This window comes from Erinaceus europaeus, chromosome 13 (genome assembly GCF_950295315.1).
Source record: "Erinaceus europaeus chromosome 13, mEriEur2.1, whole genome shotgun sequence".
NCBI classification, from domain to species: Eukaryota; Metazoa; Chordata; class Mammalia; order Eulipotyphla; family Erinaceidae; genus Erinaceus; species Erinaceus europaeus.
In genome coordinates this window covers 82,087,414-82,112,938 of record NC_080174.1, presented here as the reverse complement: position 1 = coordinate 82,112,938, position 25,525 = coordinate 82,087,414, and the positions used below count along the sequence as shown (strand labels likewise).

The 25,525-nt window shown below is 44.0% G+C and overlaps 1 protein-coding gene across 8 annotated transcripts in view; it reads left to right on the top strand.

Annotated features, from left to right (window-relative positions):
* Positions 1-864: 864 nt before the first annotated feature.
* Positions 865-25,525, top strand: part of DOCK7 (dedicator of cytokinesis 7) — a 172,050-nt gene continuing 147,389 nt past the window's right edge. For 3 of the 8 annotated variants that reach the window (XR_009553912.1, XR_009553913.1, XM_060206312.1), the window contains exons 1-2: positions 865-1,042; positions 24,174-24,279. Coding sequence is in view for 6 of the 8 variants with exons in the window: in XM_060206312.1 (XP_060062295.1) it covers positions 1,005-1,042; positions 24,174-24,279 (144 nt within the window). In the remaining 2 variants the exon portion in view is untranslated. The remainder of the gene's footprint in view (positions 1,043-24,173; positions 24,280-25,525) is intronic. The other 5 variants (XM_060206311.1, XM_060206310.1, XM_060206308.1 and 2 more) reach the window with 2 other exon arrangements.

Below are 25,525 nucleotides of genomic sequence, written 5' to 3'. Positions count from 1 at the left end.
AACATGAGACCCCCAAAGGGGGAAGGATGGGAGAAAAGGCCAGGAATTTGAGTTTGAACCTCAAGTTACCATCTGTGTGACCTGGGCCAGTGGCTTAGCTTCTTGGAGCCAATTTCCAATTCTCTAAAATGGGGATAATGACAACTTACTTTAAATAGCTGTTATGAAGATTAGATGGATTAAACCTCGCGTGCAAAACTTCAAGCTAGCGCCTGGCTAGGTCCAAGTCACCTATAATCATTGTTAACTCTGTTGCAGAAGGTTCCCCCCCCCTCCCTTTTATTTTAAGTAAGACAAAAATCATTCTTCAGTCAGACCCCGTTCATAAGATCGAAGCGGAGCAGACCAGATCACCTAAACTCTTAGGTGATGGACTCTGCAAGAAGAAGAATTCAATCTTCCTGGGGGGGCCCCGCACTGCAAGGTTGAGCTTCTCCCCCTCCCGTTCTCCCCGGGTTAGGGTAAAACCTCTCTTCCGGTTCCTTCCCATCCTTTTCGGAAAAGCCAAACACCACCCGGAGCCACCGGCTATCTTTAAATTCGAGCCTTGCCAAGGTCTCTGGTCCCAATCTGGCTTCTTCTCTCTTGTATCCTCCCCTACCCCTCCCCGGATGGTGCAAACCCCCCTGCGCAGCGAGGCAGCTAGGACTGGCATCTCCGTCCGTCCAAGTCCCATCCCTGCCCTTTGGCTCCGCTCCCTCCGGCCGCTGCAACCTGCCCAAGCCCCCAGTTCCCGCAAGGATTAGCGCGCTGCTGCAGGGGGCGGAGGAGCGGTTTTTTTTTTTTTTTTTTTTTTTTAACTGCGCGCCTCTCAGGAGTATTACGGCAGGGCTGGTTTCCCCCCCTCCCCCCCCCCCGCTCCGGCCGCAAGCCCCAGCCTCCCTCGTCCGGAGCCGGGACTGGCGGAGGCCGCGAGGAGGGAGCGCGAGCGCGAGCGCGGAGGCACCAGCCCGCCCGTCCGCGCCCAGCCCGCCGCCTTCGCCTTCGCCTTCGCCTCCGCGGCCATGGCCGAGCGCCGCGCCTTCGCCCAGAAGATCAGCAGGTAGATCTGGGGCGTGGGGCCGGCCGGTGGAAGAGCGGGGGAGAGTCTCCGCCCGGCCCGGCCCGGCCCGGCCCGGCTTAAGAGGCGGGTGGGTGTGGCGACGCGGCCCGCGGGGCTGCGGCGGGGACGGGGGGTCGGGGGCGGCGCGGAGGGGCTCCGGGCGGCCGCGGGCGCCGCGAAGGCCGCGCAGCCCCGACCGAGCTCGGCCCCGCGTCGTCCCCGCGTCGGCTCCCGCTCCCGCTCCCGCTCCCGGGGGGAGGCGCCGGGAACCCCGCGCACCCGCCTCCGCCGCCTCCCGGGCCGCTCGGGCCTGCAGTTGCGCCGCGGCGCTCGGAAGGGCGGCTGTGCAGCGCGGGGCCGGGCGCTCCGCAAAGTCTTTGTTGCTGCCCCACCCCCGGGCTGGCTGGAGGGGGAGGGGGAGGGGGAGGGGCGATGGGGGTGGGGGGGGTCTCGCCGCCGCGTCTCGCCCCTGCGCTCTCCCCGCCTCTTCCCTCCCCCCAGGCACCCCCGCACTCAGCGCCCCAACAAAAGGAGCCGCGCGGCCGCCCCTCCTCGTCGTCCCCCTCCTCCAGCCTCCCAGGCTTCGCACCCGGGGACCCCAATTCGGAGCGCGCTGGTGCAGCCCCGAATTTAAAGCTTAAAAGAGCCCCGGTGAAAAGTTGAGAGAGCTGGGTAGTGGTGGTGGTGATGGTGGCGGTCGTCTCCTTGCACCTTTCGTGTCCAGCGGCTAAAAACAAAAAGCCATGAGCTTCACACCCTGTGGATTTCAGCGTGTGGCGCTAGAAGAAGATGGAAGATCGGCAGCAGCCTTCTTGCTCTGCTCGCCCCCGGACTCCTATTTTAGGAGCCTGGATGTAACCAAGGGAGCAAGGTTGTGTGTCCTCCACACCCACCCATTTACCCACCCGTAGTAGGTTGGTTGCCATTCCCTCTCCTCTCACCCCCGCCACCCCATAAAAATTGAATTATGGTGCAGGGTTCTAATATTTATGATTTCTTTATGGACTCTACTTATATATGAGACACTCTACAGTTTTGGTTTAAAGTAAGACTATATTTCTGAAATATATGTCCAAAGAAACATTCAATTAGGTTACTTTTTTTTTTTTTTGGACAACTACTTTAATAGCTTTGGATCTTTTTTTTATTTGCGGGTGTTTCTAAAGGATTTTGAACCTACCAAACAGCCCCTTCCCCATTTAGCTGCCTGAACTTCCATCGTATTACTCCATTTTGGCAAGTTTTTCAATTAAAACTAACATTTGCTTGATTTAAGTGTTGTGCTTAATTACCTTTTTTTCTCTCGAGCTTTAAAATCGTTTTCTTTGCTTTCTTTCTTTTTCTCTTTTCTTTTCTTTTTCTTTCTAAGAGGCAAAATAGCCAGTACTTGAGAGCACTGCACAAACTCTGGTGTTAGCATGTGACACGAGTTAAAAATCTAAACTGTGCATTTCTTTTTTTTTTTTTTAAACTGTGCATTTCTAACTTGACATCATGGCGAAATTGTTTAAGCTTTCAAGTTTCAGTTTCCACACCTGAATAATGGGTATGATAGATAACAGGAGCCAGCTTATAGAGTTGCTGTCCCCATTAAATGACATGATTTGCGTAGATATTTACCCTGGTGCCTGGCCTATGCTATTATGATCTGAACACATATCCTAATTAGCACAACTAGGGGACTGGAAGGTGAAGGGACTTGGATATCTGTGAAGGCGATATCTGTGCCTCTACCTTGGGCGAGGAAGGGGTGGTGATGCAGGCAGTTACTAAGGTGAGGGAAAACTGAAGAAGTCGAGATTGGGGATGAAGATGATCAAGTTTTGGACATGTAGACTTCGAGGAGCTCATAGAACATGCAAAGAAAAACACATCTCTAAGATTGTTGGTACAGGCGTAAGGTACCGAAGAGGGGCTGGGCTAGATTTGGGAGTGATGAGCAAATAGGTTGTCATTAAAGCTAGAAGAGGAGGTGATACAGTCTGGGAGACTTAATTGGTGGGAAGACCACAGACAGAGCTGCTATATAGGTAATGAATTATGATTTGCTTATTGTGGATGAAAGGTACTTGTTACCAAATCTGGGGGAGTAATACTCCTGAATACATTCTTGTCTGCCTTAGAGCTTCCTCCTAGAGAAAGGAAAATGCAGACTCCTGAGGCAAATTGACTTTGACATCCAGCCACTGTCCTCCTTCACAGAGGAAGCAAACATGGGCAGGCTCCCTTAGCTCTCTTCTCTTCTCTTTGCAAGGAGGGCCAATCTTAGAGGATTGTGAGGATTAAAGTAATCAGTACCTGGAAACTGGAAAGCAGTGCTTTTTAAGTAAATGCACAGTATCAACCACCATCACCACCATCCTCAATCAGTCAGTATTATGGTATTTATAACATGGCTGTAGGGCATTTTCTTGCAAGTGACATTTCTGTTTTTTCTCTTAAAGATTTTATTTATTAATGAGAGAAATAGGATGAAGAAAGAGAGAGAGACAGACAGACAAAGAGAACCAGAGCATCACTCTGGTACATGTGCTGTCTGGGACTGAATTTGTGACTTCATGCTTGAGAATCCAATGCTTATACACTGTGCCACCTCCTGGATCATAATATTTCTTTTCTGTGATATATATAAAATGAATTGCTCTATGGAGTCCGTTGCTACTTGAAATTTATTTTTTTTAATTTATTTATTCATGAGAAAGGAGGAGAGAGAGAAAGAACCAGACATCACTCTGGTACATGTGCTGCCTGGGATTGAACTGAGGACCTCATGGTTGAGAATCCAACCCGGATTTCCCGGACCGAAATCTTTTTCTTTTTTTTTAAGCTTTGTGACTTCAGAAAACTTTAAAAATAATTACACAGATCTCTTCTTTTTTATCATTTTATTAGGGGTTTAACACCACTTCTGGCTCAATGCTGCTGTATTTTTAAGGCTGTGATTTCATGATTTCTCAAAATTTGTATTTATATTACTGACTATACTAATTAATTCATCATAGTAAAAGTGCTATTTATTGTGGAGCCCCATCCCTTACGGATAGGACCATACATTGTGTGATATATATATATATATATATTTAACTGACTTGCCATTGTTTTTATTATTTCCTGTTCTTTTTTTTTTTTCCTCCAGGGTTATTGCTGGGACTGGGTGCCTGCACTGTGAATCCACTGCTTCTACATTTTTTGCCATTTGTTGCCCTTGTTGTTTATCGATGTTATTGTTGTCGTTGTTGGGTAGGACAGAGAGAAATCGAGAGAGGACAGGAAGACAGAAAGGGGAGAAAAAGAAACCAGCAGACCTGCTTCACTGCTCCTGAAGCGACACCCCTGCAGGTGGGGAGCAGGGGGATCCAACTGGGATCCCTGTGCTTCGCACCCTGTGCGCTTAACCCGTTGCGCTACTGCCCAGCCCCCCATTGTTTGTATTTTATAATCACTCTCAGCATTTGATGGTTATCATTATTGCAGTAGTGATTGTAGATTAATAATCAAGTTTTTTTTTTGCCCTGTCACTAGATACTCAGCAACAACCCACGAACATTTGTTTCCACTTAAAGCATTTTCTTTTTTTACTTTCTCATCTTCATAAGCCAGAAAGGCGAAAGGATACAGTAAAGAATAACGACTCCACATCGGAATGTACAGGTTGAAATTCTTCCTGTGCAACTGAATGACTGATTTATTCTGAGGAGTTGATGTCAACTGTCTGCTCTGGATTCCTCATTAGTAAAGTAGGGATAGAAGTCTCCATGTGGTTACTGTGAGGCTTAAGTGAGCTAGTGCATGTATTGAGAGCTGGCCCTGACATGTAGTTCTTCTTCTAGCGTTTGCCCTTCGTCCGTAGCCAGTCAACAGCATCAGGTTGAGCCTGATGTAAAGTTCTGAGACCACCTTTGAATCTGGAGAGGTGGCAGTCGTTGACTATGTGGGTCATAGTCTGTCTGGAGCCGCAGGGGCAGTTCGGGTCGTCTCTGGCCCCCCAGCGATGGAACATAGCGGCGCACCGGCCATGGCCTGTTCGATAGCCATTGAGGAGGGCCCAATCATAACGTGCTAGGGCAAAGCCGGGTTGACGCTTGCAGGGGTCTGTGATGAGGTGTTTGTTCTTGACCTCAGCTGACTGCCAGCTCTGTTTCTAAGAGTCTGCAACAGAGAAGTTCAGTGTAGGCGTAGGGGACCAGATTGGATGAGGAGACGTCAAGCGTTGGACAGGGTGGGCGAAGATATCCGCGTATATTGGCAGGTCCGGTCGAGCGTAGATGTGGGAAATGAACTTAGATGATGCCGCATCCCGACGAATATCTGGCGGGGCGATGTTGCTAAGAACTGGCAGCCATGGAACCGGGGTGGAACGGATGGTTCCAGAAATGATCCTCATGGAGGAATATAATTTGGTGATGATTCTTGTTGCCCACAGAATCCTTCCTGAGCTTTTGTCTCATCGCACCGATTCTTGATACTGAACATCTAACCTATTTCTTGCTCCTGAACTGCAGTATAGTGTTAGAGGGAAACTAAATAGTTGACCTTTTTTATTTTATTTATTAATTTGTCTTCTCATTTGAAATGAGGTTTACTCCATTTGGAGTTGACTGCAAATCATTTTTTCTTTTTTTAAAATATTTTATTTATTTTCCCTTTTGTTGCCCTTGTTATTTTATATTGTTTTTGTAGTTAATGTTGTCGTGGATGGATAGGACAGAAAGAAATGGAGAGAGGGGGAGAGAAAGATAGACACCTGCAGACCTGCTTCACCGCCTGTGAAGCGACTCCCCTGCAGGTGGGGAGCTGGAGTCCTTGCGCTTTGTACCACGTGCGCTTAACCCGTTGTGCTACCACCCGACTCCCACAAATCATTTTTTCTTATTTTACTATCTTTGTTTCTGTAACTTCATCTTTTATGAAAAGCTTGAGATCATCTAGGATGCGTCTTTCATTTTAACGTCAGAATACTACAGACCTAATATGCCACTTGACCTTTCTCTTATTTTTATTATTACTTTTTCGTGTGATTAATAGTAGGTTACAAGACTGTAGGATTACAAGGTAGAGTTCTACTTGGCACACCCACCACCAGCGATCTGTGTCCTCACTTTCCCAATGGTAAGCACTGTAGTGCTCACAAACTGTTAGAGCATGCTTGCTTTGGTTTCTCTTTTCTTCTCCTTTTTTTTTTTTTTTTCCTTTTTCTTTCATGGTCATGCATTCCAGTTCTCTAGATTCCACATTGAATGAAACCATCTGGTAGTTGTCTTTCATCTCTTTCCTTATTCCACTTCCATTCATTTTGACCCAAAGGGTACAATATCACTTTAATTCTTCTCTACCTTCCTTCTTTCCTTTATTTCTCTTTCTCCCTGCCTTCCTCCTCCTCCTCCTCCTCTTCTTCTTCTTCCTCCTCCTCCTCCTCTACCTCCTCCTCCTCCTTCTTTTTCTTCTTCTTTTTTATTTTTTTTACCATGAGTAGTATCCGTAGAGAATATATTCCATAACTTCTCTAACCAGTCCTCTTTTGATGAATGTTTAGGTGCTTTAAGTCTTTTGCTATTGTGAACAACACAGCTGTGAATATAGGGTTGCATATGTCCCTTTGGATATGTGTCCCTTTTGGGTAAATACCAACGAGTGGTATTATTGCTGGGTGATGAAGCAGTTTCTTTTTTATTTGTTCTGGGAACTCTGCATTCAGTCTTTCAAAGGGATTGTACCAACTTGCATCTCCACCAGCAGGGTAACAGAGTCCCCTTTCTCTTGAGCCTAAAGGTATCTGTCCCCAGTGCTTAATCTTTTTTATTGCACTTTGAACTTCATGCCTTACACTGTTCCTCCGTAACTTGATCTCACAATTATCCTTTCTAGAAAGGAGAGAGAAAAAAAGCAGTATTTGTCCCTTCTGCTTTAAGACTTACACCCTTGTCATCATAAAACAAAGAGGCATTAAGTCTGTTGAGTCTTTTGGCATTTCTGGTGCAAGACATTCCTTTTTCTTTTATAATCACATTTCTCACTTGTACAGGCCAAGTGGTGAGTACTTATTCTTTGCCCTCTCATCAACTCTTTAGTCATATGGCCCTGTTTATTACGTCTCCCCACTGCAAGCCACCACAGTTCCCCTAATGTCGTAGACGTGGGCCAACCATCTTCTCTACGACTATCTGTCCACGTTTATACATGCTTGCCCCCTCTTTTTTGGATCCAATCCTCTCTTCCCCTCCAAGCCACTCATGACAACTTGACTACCTCCATATGTCCCTCTCCTTTTCCCTCTCTCTCTCTGGGTGCTGATGGAGCTGGAGTTCAGAGCCCTCTTATCCTCCTCCTATCACTTCTCCGCTGCTGGAAGTCTGGATCAAGGTTGATTTGGGGGAGCAGAAGGCAGGAGCTCTGGCTTCTGTAATTGCTTCTCCGCTGAGCATGGGCATTGGCAGGTCAATTCATCCCCCCAGCCTGCTTCTTTTCTTTCTTTTTTTCTTTTAATTTTTGAATAATAGTATGTTACAAGATTATAGAATCATGGTGTATAGTTCTAAACCACACCCACCACCAAAGTTCTTTTTTTTATATATTTTTTTCTTTTTTTTATTTCTTCATTGTGGGATCAATGTCCCGTAGTTGACAGTAAATACAATAGTCTGTACATGCATAACATTTCTCCTTTTTTTTTGGACACAGCAATACAGCCCCCACTAGCCCCTCTGTCATCCTGTTCCAGGACCTGAACTCTCCCCCTGCCCACCCCAGAGTCTTTTACTTTGCTGCAACACACCCACTCCAGTCCAGGTTCTGCTTAGTGTTTTCTCTTCTGATCTTGTTTTTCAGCTTCTGCCTGTGAGTGAGATCATCCCATATTCATCCTTCTGCTTCTAACTTACTTAACATGATTTCTTCAAGCTCCATCTAAGATGTGTTGAGAATGGTGAAATCACCATTTTTTACTCTGAACATGTCCAATAGTTCTAGTTTATTTAGCTTCCTCGATTCTTTATTGATTTTCTGCCTGGATGATCTGTCAAGTTGAGAGAGTGGGGACACTGAAGTCCCCTGCTATGGCTGTGTTGCTGTTAATATACTGCTGTAGCTCTTTCAGTAGATGTTTGATGTATTTAGATGGCCTCTCCTTGGGGGCATAGACGTTGATAATCATTAAGTCTTCTTGACTGATTGAGTCTCTGAGCACTAAGTAATGTCCATCCTTATGTTTTCTTACTTTTATTTATTTTAAGGTCTATCACATCAGATATAAGCATAGCTGTTCCTGTCTTTTTTTTTTTTTTTTTTTGTGGTCCCTTGGCTTGTATACTAGTTTTCTATCCTTTCACTTTGAGTCTGTTTGTCTTGTCTGCAGCCTGTTCCTGTCTCTCCCCAGCGGACCAGCGCTCCTCCGGGCTGCTCTTCATTGTGATAGAGAGGTGGGGGTGGGGCTTCTTCCAGACCTGCGCTGGCACCCGGGTTGTGGTTCTCCAGTGGACTGAACCCTTGGCAATGGCAGCCCTACCCAGTGAGCCTGTCGCTGGTTCCTCCTCACTTTTCTTTTAGTTTTCTTTTTTTTTTTGCCTCCAGGGTTATTGCTGGGGCTTGGTGCTGAATCCACTGCTCCTGGAGGCTATTTTTCCCATTTTGTTGCCCTTGTTGTTGTCATAACCGTTGTTGTTGCATAGGACAGAGAGAAATGGAGAGAGGAGGGGAAGACAGGGGGAGAGAAAGATAGACACCTGTAGACCTGCTTCACCGCCTGTGAAGCGACTCCCCTGCAGTGGGGAGCCGGGGGCTGGAACCTGGATCCTTACGCCGGTCCCTGCGCTTTGCGCCATGTGCGCTTAACCCACTGCGCTACCACCCGACTCCCCCTCACTTTTCTTTACTCCTTCTACTATGAATGCATCTCTAAGCATTATAGTTTTTTTTATAAATTCATTTAAATAGAGTTATATATGTATGCTTTCTCTTCCTTCTCCTTCTTGTATGCTTCCTTCTCCTCCTTCTTCTTCTTCCAGGGTTATTGTTGTTCAGTGCCTGCACTACGAATCCATTATTCCTGGCAGACATTTTTTTTCTTTTTTATTGGATAGGACAGAGAAATGGAGAGAGGAGGGGAAGACAGAGGGGGAGAGAAAGACAGGCACCTGCAGACCTGCTTCACCGCCTGTGAAGCGATTCCCCTGCAGGGGAGGAGCCGGGGGCTGGACCCGGGATACTTATGCCGGTCCTTGGGCTACTTACTATGTGTTTAACCCGGTGCGACACCGCCCGGCCCTGTATGTATGCTTTTCTGTCTTCTTTTGTTCAAAATTTACTCCGAGATTGATTCATGGTATCATGGGTATTTTCATCGCTTTATATTATTATTATTATTTAAATGTTTATTTATTCCCTTTTGTTGTCCTTGTTTTATTGTTGTAGTTGTTGTTGGATAGGACAGAGAGAAATGCAGAGAGGAGAAGAAGACAGAGAGGGGGAGAGAAAGACAGACACCTGCAGACCTGCTTCACCGCCTGTGAAGGGACTCCCCTGCAGGTGGGGAGCCGGGGGCTTGAACCGGGATCCTTCTGCTGGTCCTTGGGCTTTGTGCCACGTATGCTTAACCCACTGCGCTACCGCCTGACTCCCTGCTTTATATTATTTTATTGTTTTACTAACTCTACAATTTTTCCACTCTGTAGAAATTGGATATTTGGGTTGTTTCTAGCTTTTGACTAGTAGAAACAGTGTTCCTATGACCTGGTAAACACAAGCGCAAAAGGCTAGGGCATACTCGGCTATGGAGTAACAGTTTATCATCGCATTTTTGTCACCCGGTTTATTAGGTAATGACAGACGTTTCTAAAATAGTTGTAGCTGCATTCCCACAACAGTGCTGCCATGCATAGTTGTCACCACCTACCAGCTTGATCATCTTACCAGAGCGGATGCAGGGTGGGATGAAGCCCAGTTTGCTATGCTTGTTGACTTGAATCTGATCTTTCATTTGTGTGTGTGTTTCTTCTCAAGGCTTTTGTTGGGTTGTATACTTATGTGAGTCCTCCTCTTCCAGCAGATCCCCCCCTCCCATAGAAGGTGAGAGAATACAGAGAGAGAGAGAGAGAAACAGAGAGAGAGAACTATAGCACCAGTCTGCTGCTTGGAAAGCATCCCTGTGCACAGTCAGCGCATGGCTCTGTTTTCCCTGCTAAGCTCTCTCCTGCATGTATAAAGCTACCTGTCTTGTTAAATACCTGGGAATTCTGAAAATGTTAACTCCAGATTCCCTGGCATTTCCAGTGTAGATAATTTGTATACATGAAAATCATGCATTTCTGTTTTTTCCTAAGTCTTTTTAAAAATTAATTAATTTATTCCCTTTTGTTGCCCTTGTTGTTATTGTTGTTGTTGTTGGATAGGACAGAGAGAATGGAGAGAGGAAGGGAAGACAGAGAGGGGGAGAGAAAGACACCTGCAAACCTGCTTCACTGCCTGTGAAGCGACTCCCCTGCAGGTGGGGAGCCGGGAGCTCGAACTCAGATCCTCACGCTGGTCCTTGCACTTTGCGCTATGTGCACTTAACCCGAGGCACTACCACCCGACTCCCCCTTTCTAAGTCTTAACAGTTGATTAGTCCTCCTCTGCATGTTACTCTAACTTTGTATTACTGTACTTTATGGATTGTTACTTTTTTTTTCCCCTCCAGGGTTATTGCTGGGGCTTGGTGCCTGCACTATGAATCCACTGCTCCTGGAGGCTATTTCCACTCCCCCCCATTTTTGTAGCCTTTGTTGTTTATTGTTGTTGTTGCTGCTGATGTTGTTGGATAGGACAGAGAGAAATTGACAGAGAAGGGGAAGACAGAGAAAGGGAGCGAAAAACAAACACCTGCAGACCTGCTTCACTGCCTGTGAAGGGACTCCCCTGCAGGTGGGGAGCCGGAGGCTGGAACCCGGATCCTTGTGTGGGTTCTTGCGCTTTGTTCCATGTGCACTTAACCCACTGCGCTACCACCTGGCCCCCAGATTGTTACCGTTTCTACCTAATGGTGTAGAAATAACTTCTTTTTATAGTCTCATAGGCTTTTATTTGATGTAGAAATATCTTGGTATTTTGGTTTTTGTCCTCAAGCTGAAAACTCTATCTCTCTTAGTATTAAGACTATGGTTGTTGTGGTTTTTGCTTTTATCTTTGAGATACCTTTATTTTGGGTTCACTCAGAAACAACCTGAGCCAGAGATGAAGTTTTGAGACTTTTATCAGGGAACATCCAGAACGTCAGAGAGAAAGGCAGCAGTTAGAGAAGAATGGGAAACAATAAGCAGTGGCCCTTTATTGGCTAGCTATTTCTTCACTGACATGGACAGGTTGCTTGGCAGGTGTGCTTACTTGGCCATAGATCTGGGCAAAGTAACGGTTCCTCAGATCAGGAGTCCGAAAGGAGAGGATGTTTACCTGCCTTCCTCTGGTTCCTTCTTTCCTTAGCTCACTCCAACCCATTGGCTCTGGCTAGAAGTTTTGGTACAGTGTTGAATCCAGGGGTGAGAGCACATACATACCTTTCCCAGTCTAAAGAGAAAAAGGTACTTTCACTATTAAGAGTAAGGATGAGGGAGTCGGGTTGTAGCGCAGCGGGTTAAACGCAGGTAGCGCAAAGCACAAGGACCGGCATAAGGATCCCGGTTCGAACCCCGGCTCCCCACCTGCAGGGGAGTCGCTTCACAGGTGGTGAAGCAGGTCTGCAGGTGTCTGTCTTTCTCTCCTCCTCTCTGTCTTCCCCTCCTCTCTCCATTTCTCTCTGTCCTATCCAACAACGACGACAACAACAATAATAACTACAACAATAAAACAACAAGGGCAACAAAAGGGAATAAATAAAATAAAATAAATATTAAAAAATTTAAAAAAAAGAGTAAGGATGAGTAAAATGAAGCACTTAATTGTAAAGAGTTTACACCAAGATGTGATTTCTGTGTTTGTTATTAAGGAGGTTCTGGTTTTGTTTTTATGAGGTAGGGTAGGATTGGAGATAAATTTATCTCCCTTAGAGAGGACTGAGTTTTTACAGCTGAGGTTTTTCTCAGTTTTATTTTTAGTTGTCAGCTGTAGATAGGTATTACTTGTTCCAAATGCTAAACTTAAATTCCTTTTTGTAGTTGTACCTTAATATGCTCCCCAGAATGGGGAACAGTGTCACCACCCTGTTTTTGTTAGGAAATCGAGGCAGAGTGAAATGCTGCAGATGAGGATGATGGCTGGCCAGGCTTCCTTATAATAGTACTTTCTAAATCTTCGACTTAAATGTTATCCCAAAATAGTGCCACATGGGCTTCATGAGTCATCTAACATATTTTTAAATCCCACCCCTAAGGAGCTATGTCTCAAACGTTAAGTGTTTCATATAGCAGGACTATTCCCGTTGGTTTTTTTTTTTTTTATTTTACAGATCAAATTGTATTTTTACTTCTTGGAATTTTGTTGATTGCTGGATCTGAATATCTAAAGACTTTTCACACTGGCCAACTAAGAAGTGACACAAAGACAGTGCCTCACATGGGAGGTTTTGCCATAAAAGACAGAAAACAGGGGGTCGGGCGGTAGTGCAGTGGGTTAAGCGCATGTGGCACGAAGCACAACTGAAGCACAACTACCGGTCTAAGGATCCCCAGCCCCCGGCTCCCCACCTGCAGGGGAGTCGCTTCACAGGTGGTGAAGCAGGTCTGCAGGTGTCTGTCTTTCTCTCCCCCTCTCTGTCTTCCCCTCCTCTCTCCATTTCTCTCTCTCCTATCCAATAACGAATGACATCAACAATAACAGTAGTAACCACAACAAGGCTACAACAAGGGCAACAAAAGGGGGGAAAATGGCCTCCAGGAGCGGTGGATTCATGGTGCAGGCACTGAGCCCCAGCAATAACCCTGGAGGCAAAAAAAAAAAAAAAGACAGAAAACAGATAACAGTGGAGGTAGTCATTGCAGCGTTTCTATTAACGTGTTAATGTACATTTAGTGGTTTTCACTGGATTTTTAAAAAATTTCTTTATTGGGGATTGTTTTACATTGAACAGTAAATACAGTAGTTTGTACATGCCTAATATTTCTCAGTTTTTAACAAAACAATACAACTCTCACTAGGTCCTCTGTCATCCTTTTTGGACCTGTAGTCTCCCCCCACACCCACCCCCCCAGAATTTTTTACTTTGGTGAAATACACTAAACCAGTCAGGTTCTACTTGTATTTTCTCTTCTGATCTTGTTTTTCAACTTCTCCCTGAGAGTGAGATCATCCCATATTCATCCTCCTATTTCTGACTTATTTCACTCAACACGATTTCTTCAAGCTCCATCTAAATGGACTAAAAACAGTGAAGTCACCGTTTTTATAGCTGAGCCGTATTCCATTGTGTATATCGACCACAACTTGCTCAGCCACTCATCTGTTGTTGAACACCTGGGTTGCTTCCTTCACTGGATGTTTTTGACCGACCTAGTAAAACTAGGTTTTGGAGACTAGAGATCATTAATATGAGATTTAACTAGAAATATTTGGAAACCTTTGGAAACTTGGCTGCTATGGAAAGAGGCTACAGAAGATTTATGGATCATGGTCTGGGAGGTGGTGTAGTGGATAAAGCATCGGACCCTCAAGCATGAGGTCCCAAATTCAGTCCCAAATTCAGCACATGTCCTAGAGTGATGCCTGGTTCTTTCTCTCTTTCCTATCTTTCTCATTAATAAATAAAAAAAATATTTTTTAAAAAATGAAGATTTATGAATCTAAATTCAAACCCCATCTCTAACTTTCTTTTCTTTTTTTGACCAGAACACTGCTCAGTTCTGGCTTATGGTGGTGCTGGGGATTGAACCTGAGATCTCAGAGCCTCAGGCTTTTAAGGCATTTGCATAACTACTATGCTATCTTCCCAGCCCTCTAACTTCCATAAGTTTGGAAAGTCACTGTATTGTGAAAATTTATATTAGAATGATCTATTTTTTTTCTGGGGCTGGTGCATCCAGGAGCTTACCATGTACAAGGACCTGTGTTCAAGCCTCCTTCCCCACCCGCAGGGGGAAAGCTTCATGAGTGGTGAAGCAGGACTGCAGGTGTCTCTCAGTCTCACTCCCTCTCTGTCGACCCCCTTCCTTCTTGATTTCTGGCTGTCTCTACCCAGTAAATAAATAAAGATAATTAAAATTTTTTTTAAAAAAATGGAAATACAGAAGACCCAAAGAGGAAGTCAAAATCATCTATAGTTCTTTTTTTTTTTTTTTTTTTTTAAGTTTTAGCATTTATTTTCATGTGTAGGAGAGAGAAATACCAGAGAACTACTCATCTCTGCCATGTGGTGTACAGGGTATTGAACCTGGGACCTCTGGGGTCTCAGACATGCACGTCCATGTAGTACCTCTACCTCATCTCTATAGATCTTGATCTAGACAAGAATCTCCGTTGTCATGGAGTTTACATGTCAGTGATGATCTTTGCAAAAGCTTGAAGTAACTTACACATATATCAAAAGAGACTTTAAATATGTCCCGTCAGATTCATAGAAGAAAGTCCTAGCCGCACACTCCACAATGCCTGCTTGAGAAACACCCTTGAGGCGAGTCGGGCGGTCGCGCAGCGGGTTAAACCCATGTGGAGCAAAGCACAAGGACCTGTGTAAGGATCCCGGTTTGAGCCCTGATTCCCCACCTGCAGGGGAGTCACTTCACAGGCGGTGAAGCAGGTCTGCAGGTGTCTATCTTTCTCTCCCCCTCTCTGTCTTCCCCTCCTCTCTCCATTTCTCTCTGTCCTATCCAAAAATGACCACAATAATAACTACAACAATAAAACAACAAGGAAAACAAAAGAGAATAAATAAATTTTTTAAAAATGTGAAAAGAACATGACAGAATCTTCACAAAAGAAGATATACAGATGGTCAACAGACATAATGGGGAAAAATTGCTAAAAGTCACTGTTAGAGCAATACAGATGAAGATAGTAGTGAGGTACCACTTTGTAGCTGTGAGAAGGTCCCACATTAGAAAGGATGGGAACCGCCAGTGCTGATGAGGATGCAGGGAAAAAGAACTCTATATGCAGTGCCAGTGGGAATGTAGAAAGGAGTCTGGACACTAGAAATGCACCTACCCTGTAATCTGGAAATTCTTCTCCTTGGGACCTACACTTCTCAAAGAAATCTTGGTACACCTATCATAGCACAATTTATAGTAACTCAAACCTGGAAGCATCCCAGATGCCCAGTAACAGAAAGTCACTAATGATTAGAGAAGTGCAAATAAGAAAATGCTAAAAAGCCTCAGTATAGACACACAGTGGACTACTCCACAGTTGTACAAAATGATGAAACCGTCTCCTTTGCCTCATCTTGGATGGAACTTGAGAAATCATGTTAAATGAGATAAGCCAGAAGGGAGGACAGATGTCAGATGACCTCATGGTTGGACACTAAGAACCAAGAAATGGGGAAAAAAAATTAAAATTTGCACTGGGCCCATTGTGTTTCAGCAAAGTTTAGACCTCTGTGAGGGCAGGAAAACAGGAGGTGAGAGAAAGGGTCTTGAGGGCTGAGTACATGAAAGCAGAGGAAGTCGGGGGGGGGGGGGGGAGTGATAAGAGTGGCATGGGAAAGCGGAGGTTTTATCTCTGTGTCAACAACTGTCCAGTAAACCACCATTTCCCCAATTAAGTGATTGGGGTCGGAGGGGAAAGGGCAGAAGTAGATAACATAATGGTTATGCTAAGAGAATCTTGTGCCTGAGGATCCAAAGTCCCAGGTTCAATCTCCACACCGCCATAAACCAGAGCTAAGTAGAGCTCTGGTAAAAAGTGAAGAAAGGAAAAAGATAAGGGGGGAAAATGTTCCAATTTACCCATATCATGGGCCCTACAGTAGCTCTGAAGAAGGAGAACATAAGAGTAGAGGCTTCAAGTTCAAGTTGGTGCCACTCCTTATTGCTTCTATGGCTTTCACCTTTCTGAACGTCGCTGTCCTGCAGACATGGGTCTTTGATAAAGATCTTATGAGTCCTTTCTGTTGTGAAGACCAATGCATGTTGACAGAGAGGGAGTTTGAGGAAATGGAGAAAATTGAAAAGGAGATAAATAGGCCTAATATCATGTATCATGTTCTTTTGGTAGGAAAAGAAGGTCTTAAAAAACAGCAGAATTATTAGTGATTTAATATTGATTTAGAAAAATGATAACGGGTACAAGTCCACACTGTTCCCACCACCAGAGTTCTGTGTCCCCCTACCCCATTGGAAGCTATAGTTTTCCAACTTCTCCCAAGGTCACAGACTCCATATCTATAACTATATCTGTATATTTTCCCATTTTACCTCTATGGTCCTTTCTGAATCACACCGACACCTATTACTACTTCCAAGTGTAGAAGGCACTGTCTTATTGTAATTTACAAGTGTGGGAGACTGGCGGTAGCACAGCAGGTTAAGCGCACATGGCGCAAAGCGCAAGGACCCACGTAAGGATCTTGGTTCCAGCCCCCGGCTCCCCACCTGCAGGGGAGTCGCTTCACAGGTGGTGAAGCAGGTCTGCAGGTGTCTGTCTTTCTCTCTCCTGCTCTCTCTTCCCCTCCTCTATCCATTTCTGTCTGTCCTATCCAACAACAATGACATCAATAATAACTACAACAACAATAAAAAATAAGGGCAACAAAAGGGAAAATAAATAAATATTAAAAAAAGATAATTTACAAGTGTAAGTGACTTGGGAATTTTTGACCTGTTCTTTCCATCTTTTACTTAATAGCATATCAGAACTAAAACAAATGAAAAACACTTTTTTATTAAAGTTTTTTATATTTATTTATTTTCCTTTTTATTGCCCTTGTTTTTTTATATTATAGTTATTGTTGTTGTTATTGATGTTGTCGTTGTTGGATAGCACAGAGAGAAATGGAGAGAGGAGGGGAAGATAGAGAGGTGGAGAGAAAGAAAGACACCTGCAGATCTGTTTCAGCGCCTGTGAAGCAACTCCCCTGCAGGTGGGAAGCCGGGGGCTCGAACCGGGATCCTTAGTCCATACACTTAGCGCCACCTGCACTTAACCCACTGCACTATCACCCAACTCCCGAAAAACACTATTTTATTACATTATGAGCTGGGGACAGGAAAAAAGTTATTGGAAAAAAGAATCCATAATAAAGGATTTTCATGGACCACTGGACTTTGTTTGTCATTCCTTATATTGTATACTTTGGACCATCATATGCTTAAGAGATACTGTTTTCATTTGGGAAAATTTCTTCATTGCTCTACCACAACACCTTTTCTTGTAAGTATTTTTCTTTTTGGGTTACATGTACTATAAATTATCAATCCTAGCATAGTTTGGAAGTAAGAGGTTTTTAATTTTGAAATTATTGATTTTCTCTTAGTAGAAACTAATGTCATTTTAGAAGTAAGAATCGATCGCATGGGAATTTTGTATGTCTTCTTTACATAATCATTTCATTTAAGTTTTACATTTTAAGGTCTAAAATCAGTGTATGCAGAGATCCAAAGGGAGCAGTTTTAAGTTTACAGACAACGAAAGGGGAGCATATAGCACGCTCTATAAATACATCCTGTCAAGCTTGCCAAAACTGCTTGCCACCTCTTAACTAGTGTGGCACGTTTGTTACAATTGATAAGCCAGCATGATGCATTATTCACTTAAAGTCTCCAAATTACACTAAGTCTGGTCTCTGTGTGGTGCATTGTGTGGGCTCTGACACATACAGAATGTCGTGTACCCACCGTTAGAGAACCATGCTGACAGTTTCACTGTCCTAAAAAAAAAAAATCCTTGTGTGCTACTTACTCCTTTCCCCCTTTTCCTCCCTCCCTAGCCTCTGGAAACGCTGGCCCTTTTATTCTTTTAAGTTTTGCCTTTTCCAGAGGTAAAGCTGAAATCATGTGTACATAGCCTTTCCAGAATGACTTCTTAACTTTTTTTTTTTTTTGCCTCCAGAGTTATTGCTGGGGCTCTGTGCCTGCACTGCATGCGAATCCACTGCTCCTAGAGGCCATTTTTTCCATTTTGTTACTGTTGTTATTGCTGGACAGGACAGAGAGAAATGGAGAGAGAAGGAGAAGACAGAGGGAGGAAGACACCTACAGACCTGCTTCACTGCTTGTGAAGCGACACCCCCTCTTTGCAGGTGAGGGGTCAGGGGCTCGAACCTGGATCCTTGAGCTTAATTAATGCCCTGTGCGCTTAACCCCCTGTGCTACCGATGGGCCGCCGACTTCTTTGATTTAACAGTAATGTTAAGTTAGTGTATTTCTTTTTTTTTTTTATTCTTTCTTTTTTTAAATTTTTTATTTAAGAAAGGATTAATGAACAAAAACATAAGGTAGGAGGGGTACAACTCCACACAATTCCCACCACCCAGTCCCCATAACCCACCCCCTCCCATGATAGCTTTCCCATTCTCTAGCCCTCTGGGAGCATGGACCCAGGGTCGTTGAGGGTTGCAGAAGGTAGAAGGTCTGGCTTCTGTAGTTGCTTCCCCACTGAGCATGGGCGTTGAATGGTCGGTCCATACTCCCAGTCTGCCTCTCTCTTTCCCTAGTAAGGTGTGTCTCTGGGGAAGCTGAGCTCCAGGACACATTGGTGGTGTCTTCAATCCAGGGAAGCCTGGCCAGCATCCTGGTGGCATCTGGAACCTAGTGATTGAAAAGAGAGTTAACATATGAAGCCAAACAATTTGTTGAGCAATCATGGACCTCAAGCTTGGAATAGTGGAGAGGAAGTGTTAGGGAGGTACTCACTGCAAACTCTAATGTACTTCTACTTTCAGGTATATATTTTGCAGTAGTTTATGGATATGTGTGAACATAAGCTCTCTCTCACAGAAACTGGTGTATATCTAGGTTATGGGACTTTGTTAGAAAGTGAACTACCTGAGATGAAATTAGAGTGTACTATGAAAGGAAAGGTCTCACCCGAGTAATGAAGCTGAAGGGTTGTCATTCCACACGTGAAGTCTCTGGATACAGTCTGAGGTGAAGCATGTTGAGGTGGCAATCGTTGCGTTGGTTAGGTTGTGGTCGGCGGATGCAATATTATTTGGTTTGGATTGGGAGATGCATACGGGAAAGTGGGCCCTATCCAAGGGTTCCAGGACTGGGGGAAGTAGGGGCTCTATAGTGGAGATGTGAGGTTCCTGCTGTCTTAGGGTTCAAAAAGACAATCGATAGTTAATATTATCATCACATTACTTGTTAATTGGGTTAACTTTGAAAAGTCCCTTTGTTATGGTTTGCTGTACAGTATCCAGTATCTTATATATAGCTGTGCTATTGGATGCTTCTAATCTACTTGGTCTAGGCTTTTGAGAGAGTCCACATATCAAATACATAGCCTATATATTAAAAAGATTCAGTTTGTCTTTTGAGAAACTTTGAAACATACAATTGATTTTCCCCCTCTCATATTAATTAACTACTGATTTATATGTCTACATTTTGCTAGGAGTGTACATAAACACCATTCCCACCACCAAAGGACTGTGACCCATCCCTCCCTCCCACTCCCACCCCCACTGGCCCAGGAAGCTGCATGTCTACCCCTCACCACTGGGTTTTTACTTTGGTGCCCTACTTACAATTTGATCAGGTCCTAGTTTTAGTTTCCCTTTCAGATCTTCTTAGTCAGCTTCTGTTGATGAGTGGGATCATCCCATACTCATCTTTATCTTTCTGACTTAGTTCACTTAACATAATTCCTTCCAGCTCTGTCCAAGATGGGTCAGAGAAGGTGGGTTCATTGTTCTTGATAGCTGCATAGTATTCCATTGTGTATATATACCACAGCTTTCTCAGCCACTCATCTGTTGTTGGGCACCTGGGTTGCTTCCAGGTTTTAGCTACTATGAATTGTGCTGCTGTGAACATAGGAGTACACACCTCTTTTTGGTTGGGTGTAGTGTATTTCTTTTTATCACTGGATAATACCTCCATTGTATCGACGTAGCACAATTCATTTATTCATTCGCATTATTGAAGGGCATTTTGGTCACTTTCAAGATTTGGTAGTTATGAGTTATAAATGAACAAATTATGACAATTCAAATGGGATCTAAAGCACTTCAGTCTATCACTGAAAATACTGAACAATTTAATACTGATTTTTTTTCTCTTTTAAAAATATCTTCCTTATTGGATAAAGAGAGAAATCAGGAGGGAAGCAGGAGATAGAGAAGAGACTGAAAGACAGCTGCAGCACTGCTCCACCATTCAGGAAGCTTCTGCCCGGCAGCTGGGGTCCCGGGGCCTGACCCCCCCCCCCAACCCCAAGCCTTTGTGCAGTGGAGCATGTGCTCAACCAAGTGCAGCACTGCCTGGCCCCTGATACTGATGTTTTTTCATATATATATATATAATTTAATTATGGCCAACAAGTCTGTTGGATAAGAAGGATGCAGCCCCACACAATTCCCACCACCAGAGTTCCACATCCCACCCCCATCCATTGGAAGCTTTCCTCTTCTTTTTCTTTCTTTCTTTTTTAATATTTATTTATTTATTTATTCCCTTTTGTTGCCCCTGTTTTATTATTGTAGTTATTGTTGTTGTTGATGATGTCGTCGTTGTTGGATAGGACAGAGAGAAATGGAGAGAGGAGGGGAAGACAGAGAGGGGGCGAGAAAGATAAGACACCTGCAGACCTGCTTCACCATTTGTGAAACGACTCCCCTGCAGGTGGAGAGCCGGGGCTCGAACCAGGATCCTTACGCAGGTCCTTGTATTTCATGCCACGTACACTTAACCTGCTGCGCTACCGACCAACTCCCCTTCTGTTCTTATGAGGCACTCGGGGCCTTGAGTGTAAGCCAAGTTGCTGAGCAGTCTCTTTGGCCCGATTTTCTCCGTCTTCCTCCCTCTCTATTCTCCATTCTCTAACCTTCTCTGTTGGTATGCTTCTGGATTCTGCTTCTAAGAACCCTTCTGTTTCATAGGTTTAATCTCCCCTGCTCGGCACTGTATTCTGTTTATATAACCACTGTTAACCACTGTTAACCACTGCCCTGCCTCAGGGACATTGGTTGGTTTACACCTCACTGGTTCGTGCTTTTTCCTTCTCCCCGCCCCCATCATATGTACTTCCTTTTTCCTGACTCTTCTGTCTCAGGAGAGAGGCAGGAGAGAATTGTGTTGTGATTAGAAGAGATTAGATTGTTGAACCACATCCCCACTCGTCAATAAAGGCATACTGCTTCCCAGCTCAGCCATGAGCCCCTGGTGGTCTCTCTCTCCTGCCCGCAAGACTATCCTGGCACTTCTTTCTGTCTTGTCATGTGAATAAATAAGTAAAGTTTAAAAAAAAAGTGCTATTTAAGTAAGTTTGAATTATTCATATGTCCACAGGGGTCAACAACTAGCTTGAAATAATGAGACTTCGAAACTCCGATCTTTATTTAAATGTAGATTTATTCATCAAATTATGCTGGAACACTGTAATTTTTTGTTTACCTCATTTGTCTAGTAATGCTATGTTTCATAGAACTTAAGGGAACTGCTCTAAACGTTTTTAATTGAGTTTTCTGCTTTTATTCTATTTTTCTTATATTTGATAGTGCAGAGAGAAGTTAAGAGAGGAGAGGGAGAGAGACACTTGGAGCACTGCTTCACTACTCAGGAAGCTTGCCAGTGCAGGTGGGGACCAGGGACTCAAACTTGGGTCCTTGAGCATGGTAACTTGTACGTCCAACCAAGTGTGCCACCACTTGGTCCCTGCTCTAAGAATCTTAAGGGATGGTGATAATGACTTTTTACTTGTGAGCCAAAAAATTTATATGGGGGTGTCAGCGTTTCAGTTTCATTCTTACAACTAGTCAAGGACTGAATAGACGGCTGTAGAGGGAGCATTCCCGAAAGCAGTTCGTCCTCACTGACAGGAATTTGGGAAAGGCCGTGTGAAACTGAAATAATGATTGGGGCTGAGTATGGTGAACTGTTAATGCCAAAGTCTAAGACCACTTTTTATTAGATAGCTAAAATTAGAGAATAGTTTGGGAGCATGAAGATAAGTTGAGTTAGTAACGTTAGGAAGAAATGAAAGGTTTCATCTTTATAAATATTTACTTTGAGAAAGGGAACCAGAGCATTGCTCAGCTGTCCTTATATGGTGTGGGGACTGAACCTAAGGACCTCATGTGTGAGAGTTGGTGCTTTAACAGGCTGAGCTGTCTCCTTGTCCTGGGCTTATCTTTCTTTTTATATTTTTATTTGGTTATAAAATGTTTTAGAATGAATTTTGTTTGCTTGTTGTTATTTATTTTGGATAGAGACTGAGAGAAATTGAGAGGGAAGGGGTAGTTAAAGAAGGAGAGAGACTGAGGCCCCTGCAGTACTGCTTCACTGCTTAGGAAGCTTCTCCCCTGCAGATAGGGACCAGGAGCTTGAACCCAGGTCCTTATGAACTGGAATGTGTGTGCTCAAGCAGGTGTGCCAACACATGACCCTTACAATATATACATTTTAATGTATACATCTTTTTAAAATTTATTTTCCCTTTTGTTGCCCTTGTTTTGTAGTTGTAGTTATTGTTGTTGATGTCGTCGTTGTTGGATAGGACAGAGAGAAATGGAGAGAGGAGGGGAAGACAGGGGGAGAGAAAGATAGACACCTGCAGACCTGCTTCACCCCCTGTGAAGGGACTCCCCTGCAGGTGGAGAGCCGGGGGGCTCCAACCGGGATCCTTACACTGGTCCTTGTGCTTTGCACCATGTGCGCTTAACCTTAACACTGCGCCACCGCCCCACTCCCTGATGTATACATCTTATTATAACTTCTTATTCTACAGTAGGAGAACTATATTCCCTGAAATGCTATATCCAAAACAGCCAATTGTAAGTTAATGATCACTGTTGCACCCTGTGTCTGGATTATAAAGCTATCCTGTTGTATTTACTGAAACAGTTATGGATTTATAGTCCACGGATATGATACGATTTTATTGTTCTTTATTATCTTATTTTACTATTGTGACTTTTTGTTGTTGTTGTTGCCTTCAGGGTTATCACTGGGCCTTGCTGCCAACACTACGAATCCACTGCTCCTGGAGGCTATTTATCCCATTTTTTTGCCCTTGTTGTGGTTGTTATTGTTACTATTGTCACTGCTGCTGTTGTTATTGGATAGGACAGAGAGAAATGGAGAGGGAAGGGGAAGACAGAGAGGAGGAGAGAAAGACACTTGCAGACCTGCTTCACCGTTTGCGAAATGACCCCCCTGCAGGTGGGGAGCCGGGGGCTCAAACCAGGATCCTTACGTGGGTCCTTGCGCTTTGCACCGCGTGCGCCTATCCCGCTGCGCTACCGCCCAGCCCCCATTATTTTATTTTTAAAAAGATTTATTTACTTAGGGTCAAAAGATGGCTCACTTGGTAGAGCATATTTCTTACCATGTATGAGACCAGGGGTTCAAGGTTGGTCACCTTGTTTGGGTAACACTGTAGACAGTACAGAACTGAGCTGAGATGTCTCTTTTTCCCTTTGTCTCCCCTCATTACAAAACAAAAGGGGGGAGTCGGGCAGTAGCGCAGCAAGTTAAGTGCACGCGGCGCAAAGCTCAACAACCCACATAAGGATCCTGGTTTGAGTCCTCCGGCTCCCCACCTGCAGGGGGGTCATTTCACAAGCGGTGAAGCAGGTCTGTAGGTGTCTGTCTTTATCTCCCCCTCTCTGTCTTCCCCTCCTCTCTCCATTTCTCTCTGTCCTATCCAACAATGACGACATGAATATCAACAAGGGCAACAAAAGGGAATAAATAAATAAATAAGAAGAAGAAAAGAAAGAAATTGACCCAGGGTGGTGGTACCACATAACAACTTTTTGTTATTTATCTTTATGAAAGAGAAACACCAGCTCTGGCACATATCACATGGCCACCGAACAGGGGGCCTTTGGCCGATTTTGTTGACTTGTCACTTTACCTTTATGCACTAGACAGTTCCCAACAACATGCCTGGCTCTGATCCTTGGCACTGCATAGGATGGAATGGTGCTCCTGTTTCAGTTTTCTTCTGCCATAACATCAATTCAAAACAATTTCAAATTTTTTTAAAAGTTAATCTCTTTATACTTACCTTCCAACTCTAGGCTTAAAATTAAAAACAAAAACCAATAATACGTTTGCTTTCTTTATCATAGAACTGTGGCTGCTGAAGTTAGGAAGCAGATCTCTGGACAGTACAGTGGTTCTCCCCAGTTATTAAAAAACCTCAACATTGTCGGCAGTCTGTCCCATCACGCCACAGTAAGTAGCATGTTTACAATCTGGCACTTGAGCCATATGTCACTGACCGGGTCAGTGTTGGGAGAATGTTGGGTGGTGTGATAGAAGTTGATTTCATAGTCAACTCTGAAACTTTTGAGGCCTTTTACTAGAAGAATTTCCAGGACTCAAAATGACTCATTACGTGAAAATTTAGGAATGCATCTGCTAAATAGATAGTAAACTTTAAGTAATTATGTAGCCTTATTGTATAGTCTGTTTTCTTTAATAGAAAGTAATATATGTTATTATAGCATTATAAGCCTGTTTTCCACAAGGGTTGATCAGTTTACATTCCCACCAGCAGTGTAGGACTCCTTTGCCGTCATATCCTAGCCAACATTTGTTGTTTCTAATGTAGGACATATTCACAGATATAAAGTGGTATCTCGTTGTCTTTATTTGCTTTTCTCTATTCCTCAGTGACTTTGAGCATTATTTCTGACACGTCTGTTGGCTCTCTGAATCTCTTCTTTGGTGAAGGTTCTGTCTATGTCTTTGCCTGAAATTATGATCTGGGAAGGTGGCATCAGAGTTGAGAACAGGATTAGAAAGCTGGATCAGGGCAGAGAGTAGCTCCCAAACTTGAAGAAAATCTATAAATACAGTTAACCTACTTATTACATTGGTCTGCTCTGGCTTCCATATCTATTCCTATTCAGCACAGGAGCCTGTATAACCTCCCAGTCTCTGACTGTGTGTTCGCAGTTCATGGTCACAGCTGGGAACATTCTAGATGGCACTCATTTCAGGACCAGTTTTCAAGTGGTAGGGTAGGCTAACTTAGCCTCTCTTCAGAAAGTGGGGCAGTCCTTACCATTGGTATCTCACAGTGAGAGTGTGGTCCTGAAGAAGCCCATGAGAGGGCATATAATGATGTTCCTGGTGGGAGTGACCAGTGATGGTGGAGAGAGGGAACTATTAGAGATCTAGGCCCATTGAACCTATGGGCTAATCCAAGGATTCCCTGACTAGGGCCCCAGGTGATGGGGTGGCCTGCCAGTGACCAAGAAGGCCCTCATTAAGTGAGCCAGTCTTTTGCCCTTGAGTTTATTTTTGTGTATGTTATATAGTGATTATTGTTATTCTTTTGCCATGTGGCTGTCAGATTTGTCGGCATGTTGGTTCCTTTGTCATAAATTGACCATATAGTCATGATTTACTCTGGACTCTGTTATCTTCCATTGATATTCCCTACCCCAACTCTCATTTTACGTGTTGCCTCGTT